General features: G+C 41.6%; 1 protein-coding gene across 1 annotated transcript in view; it reads left to right on the plus strand.

The window, feature by feature from the left end:
• Positions 1-23,168, plus strand: part of COL4A1 (collagen type IV alpha 1 chain) — a 137,658-nt gene that overhangs the window by 67,379 nt on the left and 47,111 nt on the right. The window contains exons 3-12 of the mRNA XM_036300534.1: positions 17,058-17,147; positions 17,342-17,386; positions 18,347-18,391; positions 18,500-18,562; positions 19,043-19,096; positions 19,263-19,289; positions 20,319-20,402; positions 20,489-20,551; positions 21,842-21,877; positions 22,414-22,455. Of these exons, the coding sequence (XP_036156427.1) occupies positions 17,058-17,147; positions 17,342-17,386; positions 18,347-18,391; positions 18,500-18,562; positions 19,043-19,096; positions 19,263-19,289; positions 20,319-20,402; positions 20,489-20,551; positions 21,842-21,877; positions 22,414-22,455 (549 nt within the window). The remainder of the gene's footprint in view (positions 1-17,057; positions 17,148-17,341; positions 17,387-18,346; positions 18,392-18,499; positions 18,563-19,042; positions 19,097-19,262; positions 19,290-20,318; positions 20,403-20,488; positions 20,552-21,841; positions 21,878-22,413; positions 22,456-23,168) is intronic.

The following is a 23,168-nucleotide window of genomic DNA, read 5'->3' on the forward strand; positions in this document are numbered from 1 at the left end:
GGAAAGAGTTTGCTTGCTGGTCCAGTCCTGGACAGATGCCTAGATGTAAAGGCATAGGCACAGACGGGCTGACTCTCAATTCACAGAGGAAGACTAGAAGACCAGGGAAATGGGCTTGGTCCACTTAGGACAGAGGCTCTCCTGGAACCTAAGTTAAAGAGATGTTAGGATGTTTTGAGAATCACAGCACCACTGTTAGGAAGTGTGTTTGTAGCTTTTGGAAGCTTTTGGTGGAGGGAAAATGTAATGTACTCACTTGGGAGGTCTGTCTGGAAACATCATCCAATTTCTAGTCAACGTGATTTTATCTTCCATTTCCAGAATCATTGCCCCTTAACATATAAGGGAAACCACCTCTCCTTTTATTCACTTCCCTAACATCCCAAATACCTCTGCAGGCTTCTGTTGTTATCTGCTTTTCCTGCCATACATGCAGTTTTAAGTGTTGTCCAAATGCCTCTCTTCCCCCAGCCAACTCTTCTTGTTCTAGATATTATTTAAAAGGGAACCTTTCAGAAATGTCACTGATTTTCTGCCTTATCATGGATGTAAGCCCTCCCGAGTGTCTACTTTAACGACTTTGGGGGCCACTGGTGCTCACCGCAGGACCCGGTGGCATGTGAGCTGGTTATTTGGGTTAATCCATGTTTTTTTTGTGGTGTCTTGTAATGCCAAGATATTTTCCAGATGTCTCCTATTTCCTATTTCCACATATTGGACATGAATCACCATCTGGCAGAGTCTTGTGGTGAGAATCAATATGGGTTTCCACATTCACCTACTTTTGCCGTTTTGGTAGCTCTCTGAAAACAAAGAATTTAAAAATCTATGCCTGAATTCAAGGACAAAATATCAACAACATACCTGGGCAGCCACTAGAAATGGATTTATGCAAAGTGGTTTATCTTACTATGCACATAAGGCTCACCATTAGATGTCATTGAAATATACACTCTCCCATACCACAGGCCGACAGTGAGCTGCACTTCTCCCAATTTCCATCTCATCTTCTTATTTCTCTCCGTCACACAAAATCTACTCCTCTGCCATGTGCTTCTGAGACCTGTTAAACCTAGGATAGATTACAATGATAAAAATCTACATTTTTTGATTTGCAACTATATTTGGAATGTACCTCCTCAAGAGCAGCTTTAAAAATAGTGAGTTGATTTTTTTAAAGAATTTTTAAAAATATATATCTTTATTGATTTCAGAGAGGAAGGGAGAAGGAGAGAGAGATAGAAACATCAATGATGAGAGAGAATCATTGATCAGCTGCCTCCTGCACACCCCCTACTGGGGATCGAGCCCACAACCCAGGCATGTGCCCTTGGCCGGAATCGAACCTGGGACCCTTCAGTCCTCAGGCTGACACTCTATCCACTGAGCCAAGCTGGCTAGGGAGTGAGTTGATGATTTTCCACCCCCCGCCCCCCCCCCCCCCCCGTGTTTAGAAGGAGGGCTAGAAAAATGAAATGTCTTGAATGGAATATTGAGTCCTGTGACTTTTCAAGCCCAGAACACCTCACATGAGTGCACGCTGTCATCAGTGATGCTGGACCCAGACAGTCCTCATCTTGACTATTCACAGGGAAAAATTATTTTTTCTAAATATGATCCTAAAATATTGGCCGGCAGGAATAGAGCTTTCTTTTTTAGAAGGAGCCAAATGAGCCTACATGTTTTAATTCAAGATGGAAGACTTAAAACCAACCCTGGGCCTTTGGCTCTCCCTCCTGTGTATTGGTGCCACATCATGAGCTTTCAGAATTGGTTTCCAGACGGCACGTAATGATGGCGATAATGATGTAGTGTGGGCGTGGAGAGCGCACCCGTAAAAATGGTATTGTCAGAACCCGCATGCTTGTGAAGTGGTTCAGCACAATGTGCAATTAAACAAAGGAAGAATTAGTCAGAGGTAAGGAGCTAACCAGATGCCTGGGGAAGTGGTGCCCCTTTGTTTTCTTTCCCCTTTGTCAAACCCATTAGATGTGTTAAAGGTATACCCAACACCGTGTCCATGAGGTTTAGCCTGCCTCCATTGCTGAACCACTGAGTTTCATGAAGGTATAATGCTTAGCTGGCCCCAAATTAGCTGACTCTGGATTTTTTCACATGAAAATCCAACATGAGGAGCTAATAACGGTTCTTGGCCAATCTCTACAATGCTGTCATGAAATGATTCCTTCAATGGGACTTCTCCTTTATCAGTGTGAGGTTGTGCCATCCAGAATGCTTCCATGCCAACTGACAGAGGTGAAAGATGCATTTGGTAATGAATGAGAGCTGAATCTCTTATACCTGTCTGGTTAGATCCCAGGATTTGTCTAAGTAATTTTTTATGGATGCCTCATTGTAACATGTGAGGGCCATATGTTAGTCGACTGATTCTAGGTATGAAATCCCAGGCTTTCAGTTGATGTGGATTCTGAGGTCTTGAAATCTGGCTAATTGCTTGGTTTTTGAAATAGTTTTCCCTAGAAGATTGGTAAAGGAATTAAAGCTATTTGTAATAGAGCCAGTGAGCTGATGATGTCCAACATCTCACTCCATCCCTTCCTTCCTTTTGGATTTAGGCCGTGGTTAGCCAGACAAGTAGATAACCCCATGGCAGAGGGAAACATTAAACCAGGAAAACAGCATCAGTAGACTCCCAATTGAGCACTGAACCCCGAGGGAAAAAAGAAGGCAGTGCTGTGAGATGAGCCCCGTAGGGATCAGAGTTGAGCTGGGGTTGTGGGTCAGGGACCTAAATTTCAGCACGCTAAGGGCACGTGAGTTAGGCCCCCCAGTTCTGTTTCCCTAATTTTCATCATGTTTGCCCTGATTGGGGATGGGAAACTGCCATGGACGATTCTGCCCCTTTGCCCCAAACTTATCTTCTCACTTCTACACAAGAGATCCCAAATCATTAAAGAGCATATTTTCATGAAAGTGAAGTTGGTTGGCAAAAAGCAGGAGGTGTATCTTTCTAAGCCCTCGGGAATTGCTAGTTTCTTAAGCTGGGCCTCTTCTCTCCCATCTTACCAGAATTTCATGGTCGAGACCTAGAAGAGTCTTATTCCAAGACTGCCTGTCTCCTAACCCTGGCGGCCGGGGAATGACATATTTTCTTCTGCACCTTTTCTCCTGGTCCATGGCATTTTGTAAACATTGCTGCGGCTACCCTCCTGCCATGGCTGAGGTGGGCGGTGAGTTTTCGGTTCCGCCTCTCCCCATAAGGAGCTGGAGGGCCAGAGCTGTGGTGTCTCAGCTACACAGAGGCACTGGGTGAAGAGCAAGCATCACCTTGTCAGACTCTAGACCACACAGGCTGTGCCCTGGGAGCAATTGGGGAGGCGGTGACCACGCCGCCTCAGAAGGACCCAGTGGGGGCATCCGAGCCCCCTGGCGCTGCATCCTGTCTGGATGTGAGACATACAGTTCTTTGCATGAGAGGGTGACCTGACAGCTCATTGAATGCCTGGCTTGCCAAAGCAGAAGTAATCTATGGCTGGGGCAAACTTCCAGCAAAGGCTAATAATAGCGTTCTGAAATATGACTGGGGAGTCATAAAGTAGGGCAATGTTTTTCTTTTTTATAGACAGTCGATTGCTGGTCTCTGCTGAGAACTCATTCCTTAAGTCCTGTGGGTCCAGGGCCATGAGGACATGAGCTGAAGCCAGATTTCAGGGTGGATGCCCCCACTGCCTCACAGGGTGGTCTGGCTTTGCGGGGCATTCTGAAGTTCTGACAGTCAACACCCTAAGTGTTGACCGAGTTGGGGGGACATCACTCTTGGCTGCACGATCCATATTGCACCCCTTTTTCTTTTAAAAAATTCAGCTCTTTATCCTCCTCCCACTGCAAATTCCTAATCCTTTCCCATTAGTTATCTGGCTTGCCTTCCTCTCTGCTCACCTGCACAGGTAAACCTATTTTACTTTCCAATATCTCATGGCATATCTCTTGTGACACACATTCTTTGTCTCTCATTTGCATGCCTGCAGACTCATGCACATAGGCATGCATCCACATGCACACACGTGCACACACACACTTTTTTTCCTGGACGCTCCCACACCCCTTACCCTGCTGTCTGGTGGGACCACTCCCTGCCCTCTGGCTTCAAGCCTGTTTTTTTTTCTTTTTTTCTTGAACAGCAATTTTGGAAGTAGCTGCTGTGGGACTTGGGCAGGGAGAATGGGAGGACCAAGTAGAGAGGGTAGAATCAGAACCAGCAAGGTGGAGCCAGCAGCCACTTGAAAGTGAGGAGCTCTCGTGACTTTTACAGAGGCAGCGGTCTGAGTGGAGGGACATGCAGTGTGGACACCCCGGCGGGGGAGGAGGGTTGGGGGGGTGGCGGCGGACAGGGAGCTTGGGAGCTTACGTGAGGATGGGATTTATCTTGTACTGCTTCTTAGGGCGTAGGACACGCCTTAACAGACTTGTCTTCTAAAAATGAAGATGCATGACAGCTGTGATTATTCGTGTCCTTGTGATTGGGTGTCTGTTTCTCAATCTGAAAAAAATCTAGACATTCCGATTTCAAGTTGAAGGCCTGCATCAGGAATGACTTGGACTTCCAAACTAAATGCCGTCTATCCCCTGATTTCAGGTCTTCCTGTAAATGCAAGAGGGTACTTCAGTGCTGTGCTTTGCCGACCTTTCTAGAGTAAAATGTTATTTTTCCAAGCGGAGCTGTGGTATGCAATAAATGCCAGAGTGCTCCATTAATCTGGAGCGGAGGAAGGTCAGGCCCATAATGGGTTATTGCTTTACAAGTAGACATTTCCTCAGTCTTGAATACTTTCTCAATGATGTATGCTGAGAAAAAGAGGAACTATGAGTCAGCAGCATTCTCCCAGGTTCCTTCAACACTCGTTTTCCAAGCCTGCGGATGTGAAAATTCAAGTTTCTTGTGTCCCAATTGCCATCTGGTCTCTCTGCCCTGAGTTGAAACAATTATGGCTGAGAACTTCTGTGATTCTTGACTCACTGTCCTTTTTTTTTTTTCCATCTACAAATCTATTCAGTTCTTCATATTTTATTTCTGAAATTTTCTGTGGGACTGGGAGGGCAGAGCTAGTATTAAATAACTTTACTGGAATCGTGCCTGACTTTCTGAAACAATTGCCCTGATGGTTGCCCCTGGCCTAGTGACAATTGGTCAGGTGTCATTTCTTTCGTCTTACTTTTGGGTAAGCACCAAGAATTGAATAGGAGGGAGAAATAGATTGTAATTATGAAAATATTCGTGGGAATAACGATTCATTTCCTTTCGTATCTCACTTACTTGCCTCTGTGAGGTTATATTCTTAGCCCAAAGTGTCTACCTTTCAAATATTTAAAATTAAATTCCCCAACCTGAGGGCTGTTCATCCTCTAGGGTCGCATTCCCTTCTAGGCTCTGCCTCGTGGGAAGACACGAAGGGCCGCGAGGAGTAAAACAGGTGTCTACAGGGGATGAATATAATAACCTATTCTGCATGTCAGTTAGGCTTCAAACACAGTAATCTACTCAGTGAGTCTAGTTTAAAATTTGATATTTAAAAAAGTAATTTGCTTCACCCCGTGACAGATAAGAATATACACGTCATTGTCTATGCTGTCAAGTATTTCGTTCCTGACACAGGCAGCTCTCTCCTGAGGCGTTGCCTGTGTCCCATCACATAATTAAGTTTGGGTTCCAGGCGAGTGTAGGTATACATATCTCAGAAGCAAATCATTTGTCATTTGCTCAGCAGTTATTACGTTGTGAGTCTTTTGCTATAAGGAGCAGCGTCGGTTTCCTTATTTATGGCCCGTCACATTTTCCTGGCATCGGATACCCCGTACACGGTGGGTGGCTTTAGATGGTTGTGTCCCAGAAGTGCAGGGTGGCCAGGCTTTGCCCTTGGGGTGTATTTAGGAAACCTGGAAGGACAGAGGGAGCTCTGGCTCTAACCATGCACAGAGCAGGACTCTGCTCCTCCTGAGCCTGACATAGAGCTGGCTCCCTCTTACTCCCATATGGTTATTCCGAACTTCTGGACCCAAACAATCAACGGCCGCATTTTTACGTGGAGTATCAAACTGCTGGCGTGTGGTTGCTCTTCATCTGTTTCTTCCCAGAAGGCGCTGCTTCTCACTGTAGAGAGGCACTGACTTTGGGAACTTGTTTATTCTTTTAAGGTTGCCAAGTGGGCACCCATTGGTTTGGAATTCTTATGGGAGCTCAGAAACTTCACAAAATTAGGGATTTTATGTTTGGGGAGGAGACAGGGAAGGTCACTTTTTAGGATACTTGACTGGTCAGCCTTTTCTTGCCAAAGAGAATTTGCCTCTGTCATTGTGGTCATTGTGTCAGATGCCACAGACCCCAGAGTGGGGAGAGGAGAGACATTGACAGAAGGTGTGGCCTGACCTTTCTCTTAAGGTATCTCTCCTCCCTCCCTCTCTTTGTCTCTCTCTTTGTAAATGACACTGACACACTGGGTCATCTCTCTTCTTACCGATTAAAAAACTTCAAATACAGAATATGTGGGAAAATGTCACACATTTTTAAAACTCTACAATCTAAGCTATTTTTTTTATGGGAATGTTATTGTCTCCTAAATTTACAAACTGTAAAGCAATTTGTCTGTGTCTTCATCTTAGCTTCTAGCCAACGAGCATAGTATTTCAGTTTACTGGCATTAAGTAAGTAAGAATAAAAAGCAAGAAACTACCTTGTAAATTGAACCTTTAAAACCTCTACAAAATATAGTAAAAGTGGCTTTAAATAAGATCCTACTAATTGAGATTTTTTGATAATTTGGCCATAACCAGGAGATATTCTTCACATTATCTTTTGAAAATAGGCCTGCGAATTTTGTTAGTAACATTGAGGTGCAAGGAATATACCTGCTAAGTGAAACCTACTCTTAAGTATTTAAGAAGTAGCTATTTATTGTATTGATTATGTACCATTATTTTGTATTGATTATACAATTATATGCTTTCTTATCTATTCAGGTTTGAAACAAAAATCTTGACAAAAAAACATCCTTCAGCATTTTGCTGAATTTCTTTCCTTGAGTGTCTGTATAGGTTTTTAAAAGAATTAACGGCATTGGCTGAAAATAGCTAAATTCAGTTACTAATTCAGATTGGGCTGACCATGGCCTTTTCACATCAATGAGGCTAAGCGAATAGTGGGTTTTGTAAAGCCTCAAGCTCCATCAGAGCTGTATTGTATTATATGTGCCACATTGGTTGCTCATGTTTTATAACTCCTTGAGCCTGTTCTTATCTTTGAGATTCTGAGCATGATAAATGAAGTCTTGAAATTATTGCAGCATGCTGGGGGGAAATGTGATTAGTGGTGGGCGATAGCCAAGTAACTTTGTTGTTGGGTAAGGAAGTAATTTGGGGATACCAGAACATGTGTGTGTTATCAGACACTGATAGTCTAAAAAGAAGAGAAGATCCTAGGGCCTCGTGCAAGCGTACAAGTCGGTGATGTGGGGGACTTACAGCAACTCAGGCCGGAATGGGAGAACACACAGACTATCCTGTGCTTGAAAAGCATTAATATCAGAAGTACTCATTAAGGAAAAACACACACACACACACACACACACACACACACACACAAACCCTTGTGCATAAGATAAAGGAGGAATTTCATAAAACTGTCAGATTTTTAAAATACCCAAGAATTCTTACTTTCAAATGTCAAATGTAGCCACAAAAACAAGAAGGAAATAATTCATGGGTCATGACCAGTGGGAAGGGGGAAAAAATGATACCGCATTCTCATTCTCTTTTAAAATAGTCTGTTGCTTTATAGGAAATGCAGTTGAGTTGATGGGCATAGGGATCTTGATAATAAATGCAAACTACCTGTGTTTAAATAAACCAGAGTTAGAACAGTTTAGTTCACCATATTTGTTTCATGTTTCATGCAATGCAAAGTAACTGAGTACTGGATCAAATTTGACCCTTCAAGGACTCCTGCCCGGGGGTGGGAGGCAGGTGCAGCCTACTGTCTTACAGATGGCAGACCTGATTTTCAGAGAATCTAAATGCTAGGTGCTGGGGCTAGGACCAAAATATTTCAGTTCGTAGGCCAAGGTTCCTTCCCCACCACTTGGCATTATCAATGCAGGCACTACAGTGAGAACATAGAAAGTAAGATTCCCACAAGCTCTGTGCACTAACCCTGAGCAAAAATACCTATTTTTGCAGTGAAGTTTGAAAGTAGGATTTCTATACCTGCACCCACTTGGTAGATTTATATTATTTCCTTGGAATCTTTAATATTTTGTGTTTTCTGATTCACTCATGAAAGTATTTAGTGATCACCTGCTATATGCCATCTGTGCTAGGTGTTGGGCACTAAGGAATGCCTCCTGGCAGGGCACCCATAAAACTCAATTTTGGTAGATAATTGTGTTTAACACATTTTTAAAGAAAAAAAATAGTTTTTTCTTCATTGACAATTGGCAATTTCTTTTAGGTTTAAACCTGAAAAATATCTTGCATGCTTTTTGTGTTATTATAATTATTATGGTCAGGATATGTTTTCTGCACTTTTTATTTTTACTGTTAGCACAGACCCCTCAAAAAATCATGACCTAGATTGTGGCACTTCCTGACTTTGTGTCCCAATTTTGTTCAGGATGCGCACACTTCCAGAACCCTGTCACACGCCCAGATATGTTTCCAACTTCCAAGTTAATAACATCCCCAACTATGGTAACATGAAAACCCTCCAAGTCTTATTTAGGTATTGTGCACTCATTAGTGTTTCTCAAATTTGCTGATAAGATAGAACACATCCTTTAAATCTCAGGGTTATTGGTGTGGAGATAGTGAAAATAAAACAAAGTGTGTTTTTGAGAAAAATGTATATTTTTTTCTTGTCCAAACGCAGAAAGAAGCAAACCTCTTGTTATTTTGTTGTCCATTATTTATTTAATTGCAATTCCTCTCCTTTCTCAAAATCTTTAAGTTATGACAGAATTTTGAAAACTTTCATGGAAAAGAGAAAAGGCACAGTGAGGAAAGGTACAATTTTACAGGCAGATTCCCAGGACTCTGAGGCAGGCACCATCGCTTTCAGTGCCCGACTGCGACTTTGTAAGCGTTCAGTCCTTGTAGGGTCTATTTCTAGCTGAGTGGTTTTGCTACCACCAAGTTTTATTTAGCTCTGTGCGTGTTAGACATGGCTCCCCCTGCTGGGCCAACGCGGAGCTGCAGCTGGCTTTTGCCCCCTATGTACCACCTTCCAGAACCACAGTAAGGTTCCCAGCTGCATGCAGTGAAGCACCTTTTATATCTGGATGATTTTTCTGCTTTAAAAGATGATTTTCAGTCTCTACATGAGAAGCAGGATTTAAGGTAATAGGTTTAGGCAGAAGCATTTAAGATTTTGATTTCCATGTCAATAAATTGAGTTTTTAGCAAGAAAGATCGTTATCACCTTTTTTGGATTGACCAGATTTTTTTTTTCACTTTACAAATGGAAAAACCAGGAAACTGGATTAAATTACCTTAAGTATATGTTTCTTATACATTTGTAATAGAAGGTACCAAAGAAAAGCTCTTAAATAAAATTTACTGGCAGTTGGATGCTTAGTAATAATTTCTTAGAGACCTCCCTGCTATCATATTTGTATCTGTTTTATAGGGTTTATTTTTTCAGTTTATACTATTTCCATGCAGTCATTTAGAACACTGAATTTACTCCCCCCTCCCCATATTGTTAGATTTATGTATTCTTAATTTATAAAATGGACGGAAAAACAATCTGAAAAATATCCACAATTCACATTATTCCTAGGGCCACAACATTTACCTGTCACTTAATAGCCTTGACATTCAGGTTACTATTTTAATTTTAATTACATTTTAAATTCTAACTAAAATTTTTCCTTTCCCTTAGAGTTTTATCTTTTACGCATTATCAGACTGATTTCTCTCAACTATGCCCATGCTAGTATCTTCAATGGCACTGAATATTTAATATTAATGACATAATGAATATTTAAGAAAAAGATGAATACTTCCCATTCCATTGGGGGAGTTTTAATTTGGAAAAAAATGTGTAGTCCTATAGCGCCCTCTAGTGGCAGGGAGCCAGAGCCCCATGGGGGCTTTCCTTACAGAAGCTACACCCAAAGCCCATTTAACCTTCATTGCCTTTTAATTTAATAGGCTCAATTAGGTGTAGTAATTTTCTTCAAGTCATTTCGGGGGTAGGAGTTCTTCGCAAGGAAGGTATGTTCAGCTGATAGTTCCTGTGGATGTGCTCAAAGTGCTCGGAGATGGAAGGGGTGGGGTATGAATCCCAGTTTCTTGGGTAGAAGCAGCCATCTCCAAGTGGGCTGGAAGCTGGAGGTTGGAGACACTGCTTGGGCTGGGGAGATGGTTGAAAGCCAGCACTTAGGCTGAAGCAGAGAAGAAAACGAATGTGGATGAAAGGATACAGGGTGGGGGGGGGGAGTGTCTGCAGGAAAACAAAGTTTGAACCTTCACATTGACATTTGAATGTGTTAATAGAGAGCGAGGCCAAAGAATACACATGTTTCCCAGAGAACACACTGCATTTGGTTGCAGTTTGTTGGGGAACTGGAAATAAGCTATCGATTAAAGATTAGCTGTATATACAGGGTTTGATTGAATACACCCACAAGCCTTTGGAAAAACATTATCATACTATTTTTCTTCTTTCTAATTTGGGAAGCTGACTACTTCAGGGGCGTGACTTACAATATTTATACTTCAAAATATTTTAAACAGATTACTGCTTTGGAGTAAGAATGAAAGTATTTTAGATTATTTTTTTTTCCAGAAAGAGCATTAGGGGACAAATTATGAAAGAAAATGTTTGCTGTTAAAGATCCTTGCTACTGCTTATAGCTTTAAAGTGTGTCCTCCATCAGTGATAGTCAGCATTAATGAGTGAGAAATGTCTGGAACTTTTATACTTCCGAGGCACTTTTGGAAAAATTTTAATTTTGTTGCTTCCAACAATTTGTCAGCACTTGTTTGCTTATCATTTTAGAAAGTTTTTACTGGATTAGTGAAGTTGGGCAGTTTGTTTGCTTTTAGATGACTTTAGGGGAAGAGTTTTAAATTGTTTATATTAAGACAGCACTTAGGGCTCTTTCGAGTTATTCTTATGTTGAATGATAGTTCTTCAGAAACTGTTTTGTGAAGAACTCTTTATAATTCATCTTCTCTTCCAACTGATGGGCAAAGTGAATTTTTGTAGATCAGAATTTTATTTCTTTGTCAATGTTGTTAATCAAAGAATGTTTATTGTGCGTTTCCTTGGTACCCATCACTCTGCTAGTTTTGTATTGTGTAGGATTTGAGCACTTAGGTTTACCAACCAACTTCATAGCAATGTTGACATTCCTAGAATTGTGTCAGAATTTATCAAGGGCTCAAATAATGTTCTGATGTCAGGATTTATCCAATAGAAATCTATCCTTGAACTTGGGCATTTGGAGATGCAGAACTGTGCTGTGTCTGTGGGCAGTGTGAAGCTGGTGACCCATCCGCTGGGCATAGGTGGACTTATCCAGGAGATGGATCTTACCCACAGGGGTTGGGATTTTCCACTCAGCCCTGAGGCAGGAAGTCCAGCACAAAAACCGAAGTCCAGGCTTGGTCACAGAAAGGCCTTTTCGTTTTCCTTCCTACATATCCAGCTGGGCTCCTGTTCCCAAACCTCAGCTCTATGTCTGTCCCATCCTTCATACAAAGCTGGACACCTGCAGCTTCAGCAGCCTCAGGAGCAAGTCACAGCAATTCTGAGGATGGTCAGAGGGAGGAAAACGAGGTGCCTGTGGTAAGAGGCCAGGCGGGGTCTGTGGTTCAGAAGAGGCAGAGTGGCTCCAGAGGCTCCTAGAGAGAGAATGGATCTCACAGTATGTGAAGATTAGCTGCCCCCCCGCCCCCCCTCATTTTTAACACTTTCTGATTCTTCTCACCTTTTAAATTTGTAAAGATGGGGAATGTCCTCATTTCTAGGAACAATCTCTTCAATGCTCCTTCCTCCATATATAATTGCTAAAGCTCTTAACATATACCCACATATTTAGTGGAGAGCCAGTGCTTAAAGATTCCTAACATTGACTGTCTCAAGCTAAACATCGCCAGGGCTTGAGAGAGAAAACGAAGAGTTTGGGAATAAGATAAAGATTTATAGCCATGCTTTTTGTGCATGAGTATATTATTCTGCCCTGCTCTATTATTAAAATGTTAAGTGCAGAAAACATTAGTAATGGTAGAGTGGTTGCATGAAACAATCTTCATATTATATCTAATTCATTAAAGAAATGTAGTGTTGACATATACACATTCTTTTAAGAATCCAGTTATACATTTCATAGCACAAAGGAGAATATTCATGTTTTCCCCTGAGGAAAAGTGGGCCTTTCGGGGTTCTAGCTGTGTATTTCCTCTCGCCTTCTCTCCTCTGCATCAATGGTGATATTTCTGCCATAATGTCAAGCTTTCTGGCATGGATGGAGCTCCCCGCGGGGCCTCGTCACAGAGATTTTCCATGACCCCCTGACACTGACCGTAGCCTTCCCACCACTTTCCCAGCAGTTTTGGTATTCAGGAAATGGTTGCGCAGATGTCTGATTATTGTTGGGCTCAAGGAATTGGACTTGTGGAATTTTTGGCCGAGTTCTGCAGTCACCCATTGACTGTGACCCGTCATCTGAAATCGTTTCCTCATCACTGGATGCTTGGTGAGCTCTGGCTCCAAATGTAAACGCTTCCATCCCCTCAATTATTTGCAGCCTTGTTTGGAAAAAGAAATCTCCAGGCACCAGATGACAGAAAGAAACAGCTGATCCAGTGTCATGTCCCTACCATGGCTTTCTCCCCCGTTGCTTCTTTGGCCAGTGGTGCATACATTAGTCAGTCTCAAGCGGTGCCCACAGGGCTTCAGACTGGGGAAGGGAGCTCAGGGATCCCATCCTGCCCAATTATCATATTTTAGTATGTTTTAAAGTCTTTAGGACACGTAGGTAGAATCTATGTTATATTATTGGTTGGTTCATTATTCGTTCACCAACTTTTAAAAAAATATATATTTTTTTATTGATTTCAGAGAGGAAGGCAGAGGGAGAGAGAGCTAGAAACATCAATGATGAGAGAGAATCATGGATCGGCTGCCTCCTGCATGCCCCACACTGGGGCTGGAGCCCACAGCTCAGGCATATGCCCTGACCGGGAATCGAGCTGTGACCTCCTGGTTCATAGAATGATGCTCAACCACTCAGCTATGCCTGCCAGGCTTGTGCACAAACTTTTATTGAATTTAAAGTTTGTGCCTAATGATGTGAATGAATAAAACAATACCCTGCCTTTAAAGTATTTACTTCTAAAAGGGGAAACCCAACAGAAAAAAATCTGTCTAATTACTATCACTGGTTGAATTTGTTCTGCTTTCTGGTGAATGAACCCAAGCACGTGTACAAGGCTCTGCCCATGTAGCCAGTCCGCCTCGGGGAGGACATCCAGTGTCTGGCGGCATTTCTGCTTCTGCTTCCTCCATTGTAAACATCCATGATCATGGTATTTTAAATATGAAAAATTAAAATATTTAACTGGAAGATTGTGATCCCATGCTGACCACTGATGATAAGATTCTTGTTGACTGCTTATTCCAGTTATATTTTTAACTTCAGTGTTTTGTATTGGTATTTATATCGTCCTCCAAAGTTAGGAGTTTCACAATATTTCAACTTCCGCCATCCTTGGCGCTTATTTCGTATTTCTACTTCTGACTTAAATAGGGGTGGGGCTATATTCTAGCATTTGATTTCCATCATAAAGTTGTTTCCCTAAGCATTTTACAAGGAGGCGAAATAATCGGATATTATAACAGAACCTGTTTTTCCCCTATTTTATGGATTTTTTGAAAGTATGTCCTTGCTTTGGATAATATATTAGGCAAAATTTTTAAGTTGCTCCACGCATGAAACTATTTCATGCCTAATTTCGAATAGCTGATTTGATACTAAGATTATGCTCTATGGCTGTATTCTTTCATCTTTATAGATGGTGGCATTTTGTCCTTCCTTCTCAAATTCTGAATTGCACCATTTGAGAATATAGCCGTAATCACCTCTTTTGGTCTATGAAATTTATTTCTTTTTTTGAACAGTGCAATACATGACACTGACAATCAGGAATGAAACTATGAAATGCCATTGCATCAAAGCTGTGCAATATTTTACAAGCTTCTCTCCCCTCCCCTCCTCCATTTTAAGTTTTCATTGCTGGGATAACAGTGGGTGTGGGTTTCACTTCTGCCTGGCGTGAATTATGTGGCTGCCATGTCCTTGGGACCTTGCCTTTAGGACATCCGGGGAAACAGATGACTAAGGGTCCTACTTCTCAGTTTTTTCTAACGGTGCACATTCTGCCTTGAACTCCAACATAAGGGGGTTGGCAGCCGCAGTATTGCTTGTTGCAGCTGCAAAGTCTGGCTCAGAAACTACTGGCACCAGTAACCTTTGCACACTGGTCCAGCTCTTTGCTCTTTCTCTAACCCCAGTGGAGATCTGCTAAAAGCTCGGAGGAATAAGTTGGCCCGCAGACAGCGTGTGATATTTGGCAGCTAATTGTATAGCTGTTTGAATGCTTTTCCTGTCTGTGTGCTCTGCTCTGGTGCCCACAGTAACCTTGACAGGGAACGGGACATTAGATTGCTCATGTGCACTTATGTCCGAATGAAAGATTAGAAAAAAACAAAAAACAACCCATGTGGGAAATGGCAAGAACCATGTCGATGAAGACGTCACTTCCTTTTTAGCTACTTAATTTCAAAACTCCTGGGATAAATGGATTGCTTAAGCATTCTGGTGACATTTGGGAAAGAATGTGCTCTTGTGGTGAAAGCAGGGACTGGGAATTGAAATTTCTGTATTCAGTTCCCAGGAGCATGCAGGGGTCACCCAGTGACATGTCACAGGTCGGCTAAGCACCGGATGCTAATATCCCTATCTGTGGAATGGACATAAAAGGGACTAACTTAATGTTGGTGAATTGTTCCATATTTTGCTGGGAACCAGCTTGCTCTAGTGACCTACAAAAAACATGGGCTCTGGTTTAGGCTGACCTCATTTCTATTTTTGGCTTTAGAGCTGACTCAATGAGAAACTTGTAGAAATCAGCCAGTCTTGGCTCTGGGCCTCCATGTATTCCATGATTAAAGTGGGGACTATAAAATCTTATCTGCATTGGGTCTCATAATGATACCGCCAATATTAACTAAGTCCTAAAAATACTCCACCAGATGCATTAGAAAGCTTTTATGTTGACGTGCCTCTCACATTTCCTTCCTATCTCAGGTTATTTGGGGTATGCAATTCAATGTTCATTAATTTTTTTTTATTTTTTTTTAGCCAGTTGTTTGCCGTTCAGTTCAATTCTATTCTGGGTGGAGTTTTCCCACATCTCAATAAAAGGAAAGAGGTTGATATGATAAGAGGTGCCATATATTGCTGTCATCAGGATTTTCTGCAGCTGTATCTCATTATTCTTATAGGTGAATAATGAGTTTATTTGAGTAGCTTCACCTTTGATCAAGTCTTGGTCTGAGAATGTTTTTCTTTCCCAGCTGTCACAGGCCTCAGGGAAGAGGAGCCAGCATTCTGGTCAAATCCTATGCTGACAGCTCTGACATATCAGCCTCTCTTCTTTCTGGTAGATTCTCTGGATACTGATGGTCCAAAGGGGTGTGCCAAAGTATAGGGCTTAATTTTCTTTAATGCATCTACTATTATATCAACTATTATCTCTACTTGCTGTTTCTGGACTCCTGACCTACCTTCGCATTAAAACTACAACCCACGGACGCCCAGTGGCTGTAGTCCTAAGTTCAGATCCAGATTTCCGCATTTCTAAAAGCGCAGCAGGCCGTTCATTCACCAGCAAGTGTCAGACTGGCTGAGTGGTTTGGAAAGAAGGACGACTTTGAAAGTTCTTGCTTTGTCTCCTTTTGCAACCATGAAAGAGTTTTAAGTAACTCCTGGTAAATGTTTGTGTTATGCAAGGCATAGCTTGTCAGTTTGAAATCCCGCCTGGAATCTCTGCTTTTAAAACTCAGCTAACTAACCACTGATACTTAATCTGCCCACTTTGCATTTGTAAGATTGCATTAAAGTCCAAATTCATTATTATTTTTAAATAATGTTTCCCATTATTTTTGCTCCATAAGAGCAAAAACCATAATCGAACTTTGATCCAACCTTTGCAAAAAACAAAACAAATAAAAAAACACCTTAAAAAAAAACCCACAAAAAAACCCCAAACCCACTTTTTAAAGGCACTTAGGAAAGCCAATCTTCAGACCTCTGATTGTACGGGGAAGGCTTGGCATCATGCTGTAACTCACACCGTGAGCTTTGCCTGCCCAGCTCCTGCTGGCACCTAGGGGAAAAAATTGACTGATAGTCTACTCACAAAATCTCAGTGCTGGGTCTACTGGTCCAAAGAAGATTCTACTAACTGGATGAGATTATAATCAATTCAATGAAAAGTAATCCCCAGCTATCTATTTATCCAACAACTTATTTAGCACTTAGAATACAGTATATAGAAAGCATTGGGCCCTAGCCAGTTTGGCTCAGTGGATAGAGCGTCTGCCTGCGGACTGATGGGTCGCAGGTTTGATTCTGGTCAGGGGCATGTACCTTGGCTGCGGGCACATCCCCAGTGGGGAGATGTGCAGGAGGCAGCTGATCGATGTTTCTCTCTCATTGATGTTTCTGGCTCTCCATCCTCTCCCTTCCTCTCTGTAAAAAATCAATAAAAATAAAAAAAAGCATTGGGCCAGGTATTGCATTCCTGCCCTCAAACAGCCTTTAAAAAAGAGTAGAGAAAAGCCACCTGAAACAGGAATTCATTTCAGCACCTCTTTTTAGATGCTCACTTTAAACTTACGCACTATTGGATGATGCTCAGAGAGACTGATTCCTGACTTGTTTCTTCAATTTCTTTCCACCTACTTTTTGTAACAAAATCTTACCTGATTGGGTCTCATAATGACACTGCCAAATTAACTCCTTCCTCCTCCGCAGGGTGAAAGAGGCCTCCCAGGGTTACAAGGTGTCATTGGATTTCCAGGAATGCAAGGACCTGAGGGGCCACAGGGACCACCTGGACAGAAGGTAAGCTTACCTGGGTGATGAAAGCTGTGAGGGTGTAGAATTGAAATAATCTATATCCTTTTTTAAAAAAGTTTTTATTGTTGAAAGTATAACATATGTCTACCCCCCACTCTCCCTCCATTGACCTCTCCCAGCCACTGATCTGTATTCTTGTTATAATAAGTGGTCATAATGGTTTTTCTGTTTTGCTCCAGGGAGATGCTGGAGAACCAGGACTGCCAGGAACAAAAGGGACAAGAGTGAGTACAATTGTCATGTTGGTAATGACTGTGGAGACTTCCTTCCCTTCCTCTCCGTTCTCTTTCTTTGTTCCTCTCCCTCTCCCTCTGCCTGTCCTCAGGGCCCAGACAGCGTGTGGAGGGCGTAAGAACTTAAAATAAGCCATAGCTTATCGTTTTTTGACCTCCAGTCCTTGCCACTGGTGCTGTGCATAAGCGGAGCTGCTGTTCATTCTCTTTCACACTTGTTTCCCCCCATTTGTCCTTCCTCAAGGATTCTTGTAGACATATTTGAATTTGGGGGAGTTGTGGGAGAAAAATGTCTTCATTGAATAGTGAAGTGATACTATTTCCAGAGCTAAACTTCCTCTTCCTTCTTCACACACTTCTTGGCTACTCCCATACCTGAGAGATGCAAAAATAAAGATCTTTGACAGGAATCCCGAAATTAGAAAAACCGAATTGCGCTGTAAAATGGAAAGTTTGATTCTGCTATTGGTACTTGCTGAAGGGGAGTGTGACAGTGACCAGTGGGTGCATTTGTCCTTGGACCTCTCTGTGATGGAGATGATCCTATTTCAACTAGGAAGAACTTGTCTCTTCCCCCCATTGAGCTGATTTATCCCATGCATTCTTCTTCCCAACGGTTTGAGCTTTTAATTTGAATTTTGTAGATGTTTATCTATTTATTCACCTAGAAATTACAAAGAAGGAAATGAGGGCAGAGTTATATTGTGCATGGGCAGCCTTGATCTTAGAAGGAAGTCATAGTCAGCTTTCCATGGAGAATTGCTTCTGAAAGCCTGGGGTACCTGCCTCCCTGGGCTGGGCCCTCAGCTGCCTCCCCGGTAGGATGCCCCTGTCTGCTCAGTGTAATGTTCTGAATGCCAACAATTAGGGTAGACACCTTTAGGTGGGTGCAGTGGGAGGAAAAGAGGTTCCCCAATGCTCATGGAAACCTTTTCACTTCCATCCTTACAGGGACCCCCAGGAATATCCGGTTACCCTGGAAACCCAGGAATTCCTGTATGTATATAAAGTGCACCTGCTTCCTTTATGAGACATTTGATGTGAGTGATGGCATCATCAGGTGGTTTTTGAATTTTGGCTGCTTCTTCACTTTATTAACTGCAGGGTATTCCTGGACAAGACGGTCCCCCAGGTCCCCGTGGTATCCCAGGATGCAACGGGACAAAGGTAAATTCAAAACCGAGACCTTTCTCCCTTTGTGCCTGTTCACCTGACTTTGCATCTTGAGAAGTCAGGCCAAGTTGTTCAGTTGCCATCACTGCAAAGCTGCTTGTCTCAACACTTTCTTTATGTGATTAGGAAATGCAGTTTTCCCATATTTAATGTTTAAGAATGATATAATTACAACTTTCTCTTTTGGACAATTTTACTCTAAAATTGCTTTAAATATTGTATTTCTTACCTATAATCTATTCCTAAATCAAACAAGAAAATGCTGCTCTTAATCCTGTTCCTATTAATTATATTTTCAAGTATATCTCTTCTGTCGTGAAGTACCACTCAGTAACATAGATTGCAACAAACAGTTTTTAAGAAATGATGTTAGTTAACAAATGAGGTAGGACATAGTAACTGACGAGGGTGTCTGCAGTGAGGTCCCACCTGCCTTGTCCGGTACTTGTGACTGACTGTCTGCTGTCCCCTCAGGGTGAACGAGGGCCCCTGGGACCTCCCGGTTTGCCTGGATTCACTGGAAATCCTGTGAGTATGAGGTTGTTTAACTCAGAATTTCTTTCTTTGACTAGACTTTCTCTCTTTTCATTTCCTTTCCTTAGCCCGCCTTTTTTTTTTTTTTTGGTCTCATATCTTAATCCTAGTGATGTTTTGAGAAAAACAAAACTAATATTAACCTTTTTTTTTTTTTCAGGGACCACCAGGGTTACCCGGAATGAAGGTACATTATTTTACTTTATTGGATTCATTACAGAAGTCTGTTTAAAACAGATGGTGTGAAAGTAAATTTACTTTAAATCACTTTGGTGGGCCGATTGCCTATGGACACATTTGTCTAAACTCTGTTCCATTAAAAGGGTATATAAGTCATTTACTTAAATTTTAGAAACTAAAGTTCAGACATAGGTACACTGTCTTAATAGGAAATAAGCAGGAATAGGCAGCACAGTGTAAATATTAACAGATGTGAGTCTAGTTCAGATTAATTACCTGCATAGACATCTCAGTTTGGATGCTCCTTTTCCAGAGCCATAGGACATAAGTACAGGGCCACCAAAAAGAACTCAAGTTGGTCTCATATTTAATCTATCTGGTTTGACTTATATACAACGTATACAACCCTTTTTCATGTTGCCTATACTCTGGAGTCACTATTATGCATTCCATAATTATGGCAGGAGACCCCCAGTTGCCTTAGGTTAAATTCTGGTGTCACGACCTCTTTATTCAGAGCCAATCCATGGTCCCCTCTCAGCTTGATTTTCCTATATGTCCCGGTGGGGCATAGGCCCCTCCGTATTGTGGCCTAACTGAACACATGGCATTTACCATCATAAAAATGCTCTGCTTTGATAAAAGTGCTCATCCTGAAATACTTTGCTTGAAATCCAGTTCTTGTTTTGTCAGAATGGCTTGTGGTCACACAGTCTCTTGACCAGAGACTGGGTCCTGGTCTAGTATTTCTCGTGTCTGTGTGAGACAGTCCCATGGAAGTGTCCTTGATCCTTTCACTTTGCTGTAGACAGTCAGTCCTGGTTGAGCTGAGTTGACTGTGCAGCACTGAACGCTGGTTAAGAGCGTAGCATGAATGGGGAGACGGCCAATCTATATATTTCAAGCTTAGAGAGAGTCTAAACCCCAGACATAGGCTAGTTCCATACCAGTAATGCATGCCTAATATTTGATAGGTTTTAAGTTTCTTTACACAAATACCAGTATTCGAGACTTTGTCTTGTTTTTCATCACATAGGGGGATCCTGGTGAAATACTTGGCCATGTGCCCGGGATGCTGCTAAAAGGTGAAAGAGGATTTCCCGGACCCCCAGGAATACCAGTAAGCATTTGCTGAGTCACTATAATCCCATGCCGAGTCTCCTCCTGGTTTGCATTTTGATTCTTTTCTTTCTCAATACATTGTAGGGTTCACCAGGATTCCCAGGGATGCAAGGTCCTGTAGGCCCTCCAGGATATACTGGACCACCAGTAAGTTTGGGGGGTTGTTTCCCTGAGGCAGTCATTCAAAGAACAACTATCTTGAGGTGTGAAAACAAATACAATTTAACAAAAACTTTACACAGTGGCGATATCCCTTGATTTGGATTGGGTGAATGAATTTCTTATGAAAATATTTGGCTGCATTTATGATCCACACATCCCCAGAGCTGTGGGAACAGGATAATAATAGCACTGCATGCCAAGACAGCCCCCAAACGGACAACACCTTCATTATGTGAGTGAAGCCAGTGATCCATGGCCTGAAGAGGCTGAGTTCAAGGTGGACAAGGAGATTCAGCCCTAGAGATGGACTTGTGGGTCTGCTCTGTTGGGGGCTAAGGACACAGACCAGGTGGTGGCTAGAAGCTACACAGTATTTCAAAGACTGTGCCAACTGAGCACCCAGAGATAACATCCCAGAAGGCTCATCACTGTCATTGGCCTCCCTCACAACTGATAATTCTCAGTAGAAAGGGGATGTCATCTGCTCACATATACATATTTGGGATCATGAGAGAGTTAATATTAACAAGACTTATGTTTACCAGGAATAAATAATGCACTTATTTTGTTATCCTCACACTAGCCTGCCTGAGAGTCCTGAGGCTTATCTTTTAAATTTACTCTTTTTTGAGGGTGGATAAAATTCAACAACTCTTCTTATACTCATTCCTGCCCATGAAAGGTCTTATATGTTCTTGTAAGTGTATGAAATATTTATAAGTAAAGAATGACTAGTAACATATGGTTACTAGACTTACTGTGCTGATGGCATTCTTTATGTACATAAAGAATCACCAGTTTTTCCTTTTTAAATGGTTATAGAAAGCATTCTGAAATTTTGAAAGCATTCTGAAATTTTTGAAGTCCAATTTTTTTTTACCTCATTATAGTCTACTTGCTGGAAGAAATCATTCAGCTTTTTTTAAGATAAAAAATTATATCCAAATTAGACAAACATCATTTCCAAACTGGAAAGTGTAGAATCATAGAGAGTTTGGCTGGTGATTTCATCCATTGTCTGTAAGCTGGCATGTTCTTAGATCAATGGATTCCACAGGACAGTGCCAAAGATTTCTTAAGTATTTACATTCCTGTTAATAATCATACAAGACTAGTTTCTGGTTACTTTCAAAGTTTTACATTTCTAGAGCACAGGAAAAAATTAACAAATAAATTATTTTAACCGTAGGATCGTAACATAATTTCTGTACAAAGAAGCATTTAAAGTCTACCAGGGTTGTAAACTGTATATAATTAAAATGCTTTATCTTTTAGGGTCCCCCTGGCCCTCCTGGCCCTCCAGGTGAAAAGGTAAAGATTTGTGTCATTTGTTTTTCTTTGGCATTAGTATATGACTGTCATGAAATTGTCATAGCTCATTCTTTAAGTCTCTGTTAAAAATTTTTGGAAAATTCTAACTTCTTTACCTATCTCTATAGTTAACATCTGTCTAGCTACCTATCCATCTATTCATCCATCTATCTAACCTATCAATTGGTTATTTGATTGATCTCTTCATCCATTGATCTTTTTTCCATCTACCAACCCCTTAGTCATTATTTTGGAATCATTGATTTTTTTCCTTTAGTCTTATAAAGCCAGAGTTTAAAAACCTAAAGTTAAGAAAAAGGGCTTTTATAGATTTATTTTTCAATAATACTTTTAGAAACTTTTTATAGACATTAAATACAATATAATCACAACTTCATTGAAAATCTTAGGGTGGTTGTGGGATAAAGCTATTGCCTTAAATCTACTATCGTACTGCATTTTTATATGATATTTGTTAGACACTTTTGAGCAAAGTAGACAACTCTAATAATGGAAGCCTAATTTTCAATCAACAGGGTCAAATGGGCTTAAGTTTTCAAGGACCAAAAGGTGAAAAAGTGAGTACATATTGCGTTGGGGAGTTTTCATGTTTAAAATTACAGTGCCAAGCATAGAGTTTCTGCCTCTGGACCTACTCTTGGGCTCTTATCCCATAGTTACTTTTCTCTGCACATTCTTGAGTTTGTTAGTGTCTTCCTTAAAATGCACAGCTAAATGTCACTGAGCTCTATCTGTGATCTCATCCGCAGAGAATATAATGAAGCCATTAATCCCTTGATTGAACATATGCAATTCAATCAAAATGTTCTCAGGCAGTGATAAGACCAGACCTAGACTTTATTATAAACGACTCCAATTTAGGACTTGACTGTTAATAGTGTAACTATACTGAGCCCTGCCAAAGCAAAGGTCATCATACCAAAATAGGGAGGCAATGAGCCATGGAGGCAGGGAGGCATGGACCGGAGCAGGCAACCCTCTCTTGGGAAGAAGGAAGAACATCAGCGGGTCTCTGATTCTCTGGTGATCTCTCCATCAGTTCCCCTGAATCACACCAATGAAATGGGCACTAACCAAGAGGGGATTATTGGAATTACGGCAGCGCCTGCCAGGCCAAGGTTCTTTCTGTGGATGGTCAAGACATTGTAGACAATGGCCACCAGGGGGCCCCAACTCAACCAAGGCATGGGCAGATGTGTCCTGGACAGGTGGCCTCTGCTTTCTACCCCAAATTTTGGCCTACTTTTTTCATAATCTTCACATACAACAA

This window comes from Myotis myotis, unplaced genomic scaffold (genome assembly GCF_014108235.1).
Source record: "Myotis myotis isolate mMyoMyo1 unplaced genomic scaffold, mMyoMyo1.p scaffold_m19_p_3, whole genome shotgun sequence".
In the NCBI taxonomy this organism is placed as follows: Eukaryota; Metazoa; Chordata; class Mammalia; order Chiroptera; family Vespertilionidae; genus Myotis; species Myotis myotis.